Below are 11,129 nucleotides of genomic sequence, written 5' to 3' on the forward strand. Positions count from 1 at the left end.
CCCAGTGCATACATCTTCCCTCGCCAGGGTCCCGTCATTAGGGGGAACTCGTTTTGTTACTCACTGCTCATGTCTTTTGTATTTCCAGCAGTCAGGCTTCATTAGAAATGAAAATATTTGGGTGGATAGTGCCAGAGTGGGCAAAGAGGCTATGGATAAAGGAGGAAAGAGGAAACTTTCTTCAAATAGAGCAGACTCATTCCTGCCACTGGGAGGGAGGTCACATTGCTGATCTTGTCCCCAAATCTCAGATTTCACAGGGAGATGATGACCTTACTTGACAAAGACACTTTTTTTTTTGCATTGGTATTTTGGACAAGTCCAAGTAAGACCAAAAAAAAAAGGTTTTTTAAGTTAATATTACTTGTATTAATTGTTTATCCCCCTCCTTTTCTTAAATAAAGCAATATAATTGCTTATAAATACCTCTGCTAATATTTCAGGAAAAAATCAATTTAAGTATGTCAGCTTCTCTGATGGTAGCTGTGATTCCATTTTTCTTTTGTCCCATTTGCCAGTGTCATTCATGTGTGAAGAGAATCTTTTCGGCTGGGGTGATCTGCCTCAAACCTACTCCAAAGTTATCATTCACCAAAAGTGCCACCACCAGAGAATTACAGTTTGACTGGCGGAAGTGTGCACTGAACACATAAATAACTCTGGTCCTTGCCTGCTATGGGCTCCACTCAAATTGAACCCAGCGTTTTTCTTTTAATTTTGATTCATTTTTCTTTTTAGCGACTAAAGCAAAATTCAAAATAGGACTTGAAAAGTTTTGGGTTTTTTTTTGCAGTGGGTAGGGAAGCCTTCATGGTAGAAAGTGAGAGATTTATTGCTAATTTTTTTCAGTGCTTGTCCCTCTCCTGCTTCCCCCTCTCCTTTTTTTAGTTATCTAAAATTTCTTTGTATGCTTCATTTAAGCATCATTATTACATTTATTTTTTTCAACCTCCGGAAACCACTTAAATCCTTGTCTAATGCACAGACTGTTATTTGCATAAACATGCTTCTGTGCAGAAGGTAAAGTGGGAACTCTGTACAGAAATTCTGTACATGTGAGACTTAGGTAATTTAATAAGTTTGTTTACCTGTTTCTTAAATTCAGGCATCTAATAAAGATCCCTCCCCCCCACCACTTAGCTGCAGTGGGACACCCCTCAGGAGAGTCAAGGCGTATACCTACCTTGACTTCTAAAGTGAAGACTGATAGGAAAACACACATTTTGTACCTCTGACAATTAAGCCTAACTTGTTTATATTGGTGAGGGAATAGGAGATAAGCTAAAGAATGTGATTTGTCCTCCATCTGAAGATATCAGGGCGTGAGTTCTTATCATTTTGCAGACCATGAGTGTCTGTTGTCTGATGCTTTCTGCTGATACAGAGAAAATCCATTCAGGCAACTCAACTCCTGACGGACAGGCAGAACACCTCATGGTTAGGTAGTTGTGTTCTGGGCATGTCTAATTGCAGCAAGCTGCATTCAGTCCCCCAGCCTCTGTAAAGAGAAGTTTTTATATAATGTGTTGGAGGGAGGAGAAAATAGACCCAGGCAGTAAATGAACTTGCAGTTTTTAGTTAGAAAGGAGTTTGCTTCTGACTGATGGGGGATTAGCAGGAAGCACATGGCAAGCCGACTTATCTGTTTGTGCTGAGTTGTATTAAGCTGTAGAAACATTTTGAAGTTTGCTCTAGAAGAGTGCACTTCCAAATTTGCCAGCTAATACAGTACCAAATTTCCCTGAAAGCCTTTCTTTTGCTGTGGGGCTTTTCTGAAAAGCTGAGTGATTAAACTAGGCTTCTTTACCTTGGTGTCCTTGGTGGCAGTAAAAATGACCAGAGCTGAGGGTTGGGCACATAGCCACATTGTCTCACTGAATCCTCACTACTACCCTGTGAGGCGAATACTGTACTGTTATTATCCCCATTCTACCGACAAGGAGACTGAGGCACCAGGGGCTAAGTAACTTGCTGAGGCTCACACAACCCGTAGGTGAAACTTATCAGTTATTTTGGAAAGAGACAAGGTGCACCTTGTATCTTTTGGAGTTGTAGTCCTTTTGGAATTGGAGATTTGAATATCTAAGTCCATGTTTGGGTCTCTCTGGCTTCTCAATTTTAAGGGTCCTTCAGCCACATAAGGATGTCTCTGTATTAATGGATTAAAGAAGCCTAGCTGTGTATGCATCAGATCTAGTTCACAGTCATGGGCTGAAAATGGCTAGATGTGGAACCAGGGATATCAGACGTGCTCTGGATACGTCCCTTTGATCGTATGGTTTTAAAAATAATGACTTGAATATACCTCGAGGAGTTGGCATGCACTTCTACGTAAGTATTTACAAGCCATAATGCTAAAGAAGAAAACGCCCAGAGTAAGTGAAATGTGTACACTATTGCACTGGTATGGCTTTTATTGATGACTTATTTAAACTTTGAAAGGAGGAAAAACACTTTGAGAACTGAATTTAGGGTAATTAGTATGATATTAATCTTATCAGTAAGACCCGGATTTTCTTTTTATTAAAGGGCTTCAGTGTATTAAATCTATTATTTGGTATGCTCATACCAATTCTTCAAATATTTTTAACTACCAGTTTCTTGAGCTTATTAGGGAAATTCATAGAATCCCAGAGAATTAAAGTAATTGTTAGAAATCTCTGTCTCCTCTCTTTTGGCTCAAGCAACCCAGATAAAAAATATCTACCCTGTTTTAAAGACCTCGAGGAAAAATATAATAAAGAATGTCCCTCCATATCTCATTCCAATGCTTAACAACCTTAAGATTTAATGTTTAGAAATTGGTTTCTTACATATGGATGAAAGAAACTAAATCTGAAATATTATGAAAAGCTATGCATTATGTAAAAGACCTCCCATTCAGAAAAAAAATCAGAATGTACTTAGCTGAAAAGAATCTCTTTATTATAATAGTCTATCTACAGTGCCTAAAACAGAAAAAACAGAAATGCTTTTTTCCCTCCAGAACTTTTCATCAGTCCTAGAACAAGGGCTACAGATTACCTCAAGAAGTCTTAACTAGCCCTAGGTCTTTGGGAAAGTCTTACCTAATTTCAGAAGGAAGTGAACAAAAGACCAACAACACTACACACACACACACACATGCACACAGACACATATGCTCACACTCACGCTCACTGTAGTTTCCTAAGCACTTTCTTCTAACTCTTCCCATTCCTCCTGTCAGAATGTTTGCTATCCTTGCATTGTCATTTAAGCCCACTTCTAAGTGGTGTTTGCTGGAAATTGAATAAATGTGTCTACTTTTTCATAATGTATGTCTTTGTAGGGTTAATTATTAAGTTGCTCTGAAGTATAGAGATGATTAGTTTTGTTACCATTTAATAATTTTAATATTTCTCCAGAAAGATATAGAAAACACTTGGAAGAATGCCCATGAGAGGTTTTAACATCTGCTTACTGAGATTTTTTTTTTTTTTAATTTACTAACCCCTCTGGTAGCATCACTAATTTTATTTATAACTTTGAAGTAAGTAAAAATTCACCTAAGAGGAGAGATGGAACACTTCTTATTTTAGGTCCAGACCTAGTAATCAATTTAAGCTGCTGAAGTTTGATGTGGAAAATTGCTTTAAATTAACTTAAGTGCATTTTGATAAGCTTAATGATTGCGTATCCCTTTATTCTGATAACATGAGAAAAATGCTGTCTTGAATCTTAGTATTTGCTAAGTTTTCTTAGGTGGAGTGAGCAGATTCTTTTTCCCCCCTGCACTGAATGTTTTCAGAAATATTTTCTAATATGTAGTAAAAAATTAAAGTTCCCTAGATGCACTGACGAAGCCTGAAATACAGTTTATAGGTCATTAAGGGAAAATGCGTGCCCCTTTTACTTCACGTCAGAGGACTGGCGAGCTGCTGCCTGTATTTGTAAAGCATGGGTGCTGACAGCGGGGCTCTTCCACGCTGGGATGGAGGGGGCTTGTGGTGTAGTTTGGGAAACGTGATTTTGGGACCACACCCAAATTGCATCCGACTGGTGGGTGACTCCCTTGCTTTTTCAGAACCCTGAATGCACCTGGAATTATTTTTTAAAACCCGCTGTAGACCTACACTAAAAGCTGGCTGTCCATTCCTTAATCAGTTTATTACCTAAGAGTCATTTTGGGGCCATTTCCCTTTGGGATAGATGCCAGGTTTTTTTTTTTTTTCTTTTTCCTTTCTTTTTCCTTTCCTTTCCCCTCTCGCCTCCCTCATCTTCCTCCCTTTCCTCCTGTTTTCTTCTCGTGAGACCTTTACTTGTCCCCATCGCCGGGCTCCCAGGGGGCAGCGGGCAGGCCGGGTATGGGCATGGGGTGCCTTTCCTCCCGAGCTGCCCGTGTCGCTCTTGTCCCGCAGGCCCGGGGCCGGAGCTGAGCGGCCCGAGCCCCCCGCAGAAGCTGCCGGTGCCCGCGCCCAGCGGCCGGCCCTCGCCCGCGCCCCCTGCAGCAGCGCCACCGCCCGCGGCCGCCGTGCCCGGGCCCTCGGTGCCGCAGCCGACCCCGGGGCAGCCCTCGCCCATCCTGCAGCTGCAGCAGAAGCAGAGCCGGATCAGCCCCGTCCAGAAACCGCAGGGCCTGGACCCCGTGGAGATTCTGCAGGAGCGGGAGTACAGGTAATGGACCTGCCCCGGGGGTAAGAGGCTGGGTTCTGGCAGGTACCACCCAGCCTAGGGGGTCCGGTGTCTCCTGGTGTTGTGGTCATTCTTTTCTGTGGGACCAGGGAAAGGCCTAAGGGAAATTGCAGAGGCCAAGACTCAGGCTTGAGAATGATTTTAGAACAAAGTCTCAAGAGAAGAGTTTCTTTGCCACTGGGGTGGGGGTGAGGACCCTCTTCTGGGGGTTCTAGGTTCCCAGGACTGTGCTTTTCACTCGTTCAGTCAGAAAACTTTTATGCACCCCTAAGACATGCCAAGATCAAAAGTCCAGCCCAGAGTTCCTAAAGATCCAAGAAGGCCGTCAGCCCACACTTAGATTATGCAGTTTCCTTCGGTTTGTCAGTTTGTCCTTGAATGGTGACTGTGAGTGGCTCAGATGTTGAGTGTTCTGTTGGCCTAACCTTCAGGTTAATGACACATCTAGTGATACTAAAGCGGTACTTCAGTAGCATGATACAATGTCTTCTTTGATTGAGTTCATGCATTTGTTGGTCTGTGGCTTGGTCTAGCTTTTGGGCTAGGCCCTATGCAAGTGTCTTCACATGGGGATCCTTATTTAAACTCTTACTCCAAAAACTTCATTTTCACCTGATTTGGCACATTTATCTAAATCAGGGATTGGCAAACCTTTTCTGTAAAGGGCCCTAGAGTTTCTGTCATAACTACTCAGCTCTGCCCTGATGGTGTGAAAGCAGCCGTGTTGGCTGTGTTCCAGTAAAACTTGATTTATGAGAACAGGCTATGGGCAGGGTTTGGCTCGCAGGCTGTAGTTAGCAGATCCTTGACGTACATGGTTAATGTCAACCAAAAAGAGAGTGCAGTAAGTACTGAGTCAAGATAAGATGAAACTAAGATCACGGTTTTGGGAGTTAGCCAGAAAGCATGCTCTGCCACTAACTAGCTGTGTTGCCTTCCTCAAGTTACATCGCTTTTCTGTGACTCAGTTTCCTCCTGGGTTAAAAGAGGATATTACAGTATCTTTTGTAGGGAGAAGATAAAATGATACAAGGACTTTCAATACATATTAGCTATTATTATTATTTCCCAAGTATGATTTAAGTTAAAAGACAATTAGGGTTTAAAAATTATAGGGAATGTTAGTAAATAATGTCTAGGAGCCCTTTAAAAACATTACCTTACTCTTTATTGGAAAACACGTGACTTATCTGTTATTGTATTAAAATACTAAGTTACCAGCTTTAAGAGTTACCTTGAAAGAAATCACAGTAACTTGCCATTAAATGTGTGTACCTTTTTGGATGAAGAGTATAACTTTATTCTCATTGCTATTACTAATCCTCAATTAAGAGCTTTTATGTTTCTGTTTTCAGCTTTTCACGTATCCCTAGAGAGCTAGATACTCATCATCAAATGATATTTTAGTGTTGATAGGCAGATTCTGTTGGGTGAATAATCGCAGTGTGGTATAAAAGTCAAATATTAGCACTGTGTACTCATTTGGGGCAGAAAAACTGTAAATAAAATAAAAAATAAAACAGTCAAAAGTCTTTTTTTTTTTTAAAGACAGTAAATGGGATAGAGGGGTATCGTTTGGTTACTCTGAAATTCTGACTTCCTAAGAGTTAACGTTTTTTTCCCACCTTGAAGGTACAGAGCTACCAGTCCCTTTGTTAAATCACATGAACTACCCTCGTAACATAGACACTATACCTAGAAATACATCCGGGTGTTTTTCACCCTTATTCATCCTATGTTGTGGGTGTGTGCGTGTGCGTGTACACGCTTACTGACTCCTAAACCTTCTTTTTTCATTTTTACCAGAATTGTATTTGCAGGCCTTTCTTGTAATGAGCTCATTTTAGCACTTTTTTTGAAAATGATCTTAATGGATGGTCTCCCAGAGTATTCATATTAATTGGTACTCTTTAGCCTATTCCAGTGTGTGGAAAGCTTTTGTCCTCCACACCTGTGTCAATTTGAAAAAAAACAGTATCTATCAGTATCTTTTAAATTGTAAGCATTGCAGAAGGTGGTGGAATGGCTATTTTTCATATTATTATTATTACTTGATAAATGTCTCCTCTTTGGTTAAGCCGCCTGGCTTTTGAAGTGATTGATTTGGCAAGCCTGGGTTCAAAAAGCTGGTGGGTCTTTTGGCCTGAAGTTTCCCGTGGCCATCTTGAGAAGAAGCTAAGGTTTACACTGGCAGGGTTTTGTAGGGGCATCTTTTGTCTTCTTCAGTTGTAGAGCAGTAGCTGGCTTCTGACTATATGAAGATAAATTGTCCCACTGCAGAGATTAGTTATATTTATCCCTTAAAAAGGGTTAGATTAAGTCCCTTAGGCACTTGTAAAAGGCAGCTAAAAAACTCTTTTCCGGGCTTCCCTGGTGGCGCAGTGGTTGAGGGTCCGCCTGCCGATGCAGGGGACACGGGTTCGTGCCCCGGTCCGGGAAGATCCCACATGCCGCAGAGCGGCTGGGCCCGTGAGCCATGGCCGCTGAGCCTGCACGTCCGGAGCCTGTGCTCCACAACGGGAGAGGCCACAACAGGGAGAGGCCCGCATACCGCAAAAAACAAACAAACAAACAAAAAACAAAACTCTTTTCCTTCTTCACTCTTCGAGAGAATGGCTTACTACCCTTTAGCACTGATAGGAAGAGTCCAGTGTATCTTTTTTTCCTGATTGAGGATTTGAGCAAGGTCTTTAAAAAATAGGAAGAGTCCAGTGTATCTTTTTTTCCTGATTGAGGATTTGAGCAAGGTCTTTAAAAAACGCAGAGCGGCTGGGCCCGTGAGCCATGGCCGCTGAGCCTGCACGTCCGGAGCCTGTGCTCCACAACGGGAGAGGCCACAACAGGGAGAGGCCCGCATACCGCAAAAAAACAAAAAACAAACAAAAAACAAAACTCTTTTCCTTCTTCACTCTTCGAGAGAATGGCTTACTACCGTTTAGCACTGATAGGAAGAGTCCAGTGTATCTTTTTTTCCTGATTGAGGATTTGAGCAAGGTCTTTAAAAAATAGGAAGAGTCCAGTGTATCTTTTTTTCCTGATTGAGGATTTGAGCAAGGTCTTTAAAAAAAAGTCTCTTTTATAATTTCATAAACTTGGTTTGAGCAAAAATCACCTGTCAGAAATTCTTTAACAGATGTTCGTTCTTTGACTGTTGTAATATCACTTACCTGTCTATGAAAATCGAAAGGAAATGATCAGAATCTTAATTTTTTTTACTTCTAAGTTACTCGGCTGCTTTTCCTTGTTCCTCATAAAATCAGAATTTTGACACATTGATCTTCTTTTTTCAGTAATAGCATAAATAAGTTTCTGCATATCAACACTTTGCCTCAGATCTGTATAAGCTCTTCAGTTAAAAACACTTTGTTCTCATTTAAATTGGATCCTTTATTTTAGACCATCTTTTTCTCCTGATGGAACTGTACTGCTTTTCTCTGTAGTAAGAGTCAGTGACTTTTTTTTTTTTTTTTTTTTTTGGTGTTTTGGCATGCTCTTTTTGCCCTGTCAATGTGCCTAACTTCAGTTCTTCCATCTAGGATTAGAGGGTTGGTCAGAAGTGCTCCACGAATTATCATGTTAGCATGTAAATTACACAGATGTTTGCATGAGAAAGAGATATATTTCACATTGAAAGGAGTTTATATCAGAAGAGCATCTTTGAATTATGTGAGCCCTCTTTGGTATCAAGTCAGAATTTAGAATGAAAACAGTAGTATAGCCTCCTTGCCTCAGGAAGCCAGCATAGTCCCTTACCGTGTTTTTTGTCCTGCCCTGGTCTCCATTACAGCCCTGAGAATTCCTTCTTAGAAATCACCAAGAGCCGCTTCATCAGCAGAGTTGCCAAAAGTCAGTCTCCCTCTCTCTTTTTTAAAAAGTGTCACTCAGCTCCTGGAAGGAACAAAATTTACCAGTGTCATTTTCTGTTCAAATAACTCTCCTGCAGGAATCATAAACTTCTCCTCTGGACCTGAACAAATATCTGTCGCCTTTAATGGAACTCTTTTTCTTGTCAGAACAGTAAGCCCTCTTGATTTACTGTTCAATCTGTATGAAAAACCTGAGCGACCTAATTCTGCTTCAATTTTCTGTACCCGTGAGGACCCTAAATGAGTCTCCCGCAGTTATGCAGTATTACATCTGTTGTTGTTTCGGGAAGTTTAGAATCCTGAATCTCCTTATCGGGCTACCTGCTGAATCCCACTGATGGGAAGATGAAATTGTCTGCAGAGGCGCATTATTTAAAACGAAGATTTCTATTAACCACCACACACACGCAGATAAAATTCTCTACGTAAAAAGAAGCCCCTCCTGTACCTTTGCTACTCCCCCCCACCGCCCACACACACTGTGTTCTGAATCGAATGCATACAGTATTACTTTGGAATCTACCCTTCCTCTTCTCCTATAGTTTGCACGTTTGCACTTTGAACTTCTTGCCTCCCTTTCATAAAAGAAAGATTCTTTTGTGCTGGGGAATCTGAAATTCACTGACAAATTACTAGGCCCTTTGGGGAAGCAGTCATTTCAGGAAGAAGTGCACCCCTCCCAACCCCTCAGCCCCTCCCATGCCCAAGTCAGCCAAGGCTCCATCTACCCCACTCCGCACCTCCCCACCTCCCTACTTCTCCTGTCTGCTCTCCAACTCCCCACCTCCCAGTTCAGTGTGATTTAGTCTCTACACGGTCAGCCCAGTTGTCCTAAGATTATTTATTTAGGCCTAGTTCCATAGTCCTTTAGATGATTAAGGAAAAAGCAGCCATTCTTCTAATGTAGCACCTGACCCACTTTGTCAAGCAGAGTAAAACACAATACCAAGGGATAGTTTGAGTTCTGGGATAGTCAAATGAAAAGGGTCTGCAGTAAATCTAGAACCAAGGAAGCAGAATAACCATATCTCACCCTGCTGTAGTATCTAAATTTCCTTTAGTATGGCCTTAACGCTACACAAGTAAAATTGTTTTGGTTTAGTTTTTTTCCCTTTAAATTATGTATTTGAGAAAAATCTGTAATAGATTTTTCTTTTAATATGCTAATTGTTAAGATCCATCACCTGTTGCTGTATTTGGGAATTTTTGGTTATGTGCATATTTAAGAAATTGAATTGGATAAAGAAAGTAAAGGTTTGTTTCATACAGAGAAAAATTTTAAACTGCGATGAGAATCCCATGAGTGTCAATAGTAAAAGGAATGTGGAAGAAAGTTGGGAGAGTCTGAACAATTTGATCAAGAGAATAAATTGATGAAAGTTTATTGTTGTTGCTTGAACTAACACATTTTTAGTCTGTTGCATGGTTAAACCATTTAAAAGTACTATTGTTTGTGTTGGTATGCATAGTTGAAGTAACACACAATAACAATAATATTAGTAATAACACATTATGATAAATCATTTAGTAAATCAGAATTAATAACACGTATATACCAAATAAAAGAGGAATCTATCAGAGTATTATTGTCAATGAAAAATGATGCATTACCCTTACTATCATTTTTAAAGTTTTGAAAAAGATGATATTTTATTTCTCTACCAAAGCAAACAACTCTTAAGTTTTTAAAAACGCCCTCATTTTGCTATTTGGGCTATATGAACTATTAAGATATTTTGCAACGTCTAAGTCACAGAAGGTTTTCCTTTTTCATGTCAACAGACAGCATTATAAAGGTTGAAAAAAGCATAATATTAATTTTTAACAGAATCTTTAGTGATCAATTTTTAGTTGAGTTCCAAGGGAGTTTGCGGTTAGAAAATATATTTTAATTATCTGCAGTATCGTTGCAGTGGTGTTTGTGTCAGGCCAGTGAGGGTTCCAGCCTCGGCTTTCTCCTTTACTGGCTCTGTGAAGTCCACATGTTTCTTAATATCTCTGAACTTCAATTTTCTCTTCAATAAAATGGCGCATTTACCTTGTAGAGGTGCCGGCCTCCGCTTTCTCCTTTACTGGCTCTGTGAAGTCCACATGTTTCTTAATATCTCTGAACTTCAATTTTCTCTTCAATAAAATGGCGCATTTACCTTGTAGAGGTGCGCGCGCGTGTGTGTGTGTGTGTGTGTGTGTGTGTGTGTGAGAGAGAGAGAGAGACAATTAAATTGTGCTTTAAATGCACCTAACTTAGTGTAGTTACTATTAGTTTAGTTTAACTTACTACCTTTTACTGTTCTTTTTTTGTTGAAATCTATTCCAAGACAGTTTTGCCCCAAATTTGGGGGGAGGTCATTCTAAAAATAGATTTAGATGGCATGTAATTATTTGTAAGAATAGGATCCAGGTGAACCCTAAAACCAGTTTCTATGACTAACAGTAATAGTATCCCAAATGAATAAAGTAGGAAGTCTTTTATTTTCTCTTCTGCCTCTATTGTGAGGCAGTACCTATAGTTCTATTTTTTTTCTTTTTTTTTTTTTTGTGGTATGCGGGCCTCCCTCTGTTGTGGCCTCTCCCGTTGCGGGGCACAGGCTCCGGACGCGCAGGCTCGGC

General features: G+C 40.4%; 1 protein-coding gene across 1 annotated transcript in view; it reads left to right on the forward strand.

Annotated features, from left to right (window-relative positions):
- The first annotated feature begins 1,003 nt into the window (after window positions 1–1,003).
- Window positions 1,004–11,129, forward strand: part of SMARCA2 (SWI/SNF related BAF chromatin remodeling complex subunit ATPase 2) — a 153,206-nt gene continuing 143,080 nt past the window's right edge. The window contains exons 1-2 of the mRNA XM_028493907.2: window positions 1,004–1,020; window positions 4,273–4,635. Coding sequence (XP_028349708.2) covers window positions 1,004–1,020; window positions 4,273–4,635 — 380 coding nt within the window. The remainder of the gene's footprint in view (window positions 1,021–4,272; window positions 4,636–11,129) is intronic.

This window comes from Physeter macrocephalus, chromosome 9 (genome assembly GCF_002837175.3).
Source record: "Physeter macrocephalus isolate SW-GA chromosome 9, ASM283717v5, whole genome shotgun sequence".
Classification (NCBI taxonomy): Eukaryota; Metazoa; Chordata; class Mammalia; order Artiodactyla; family Physeteridae; genus Physeter; species Physeter macrocephalus.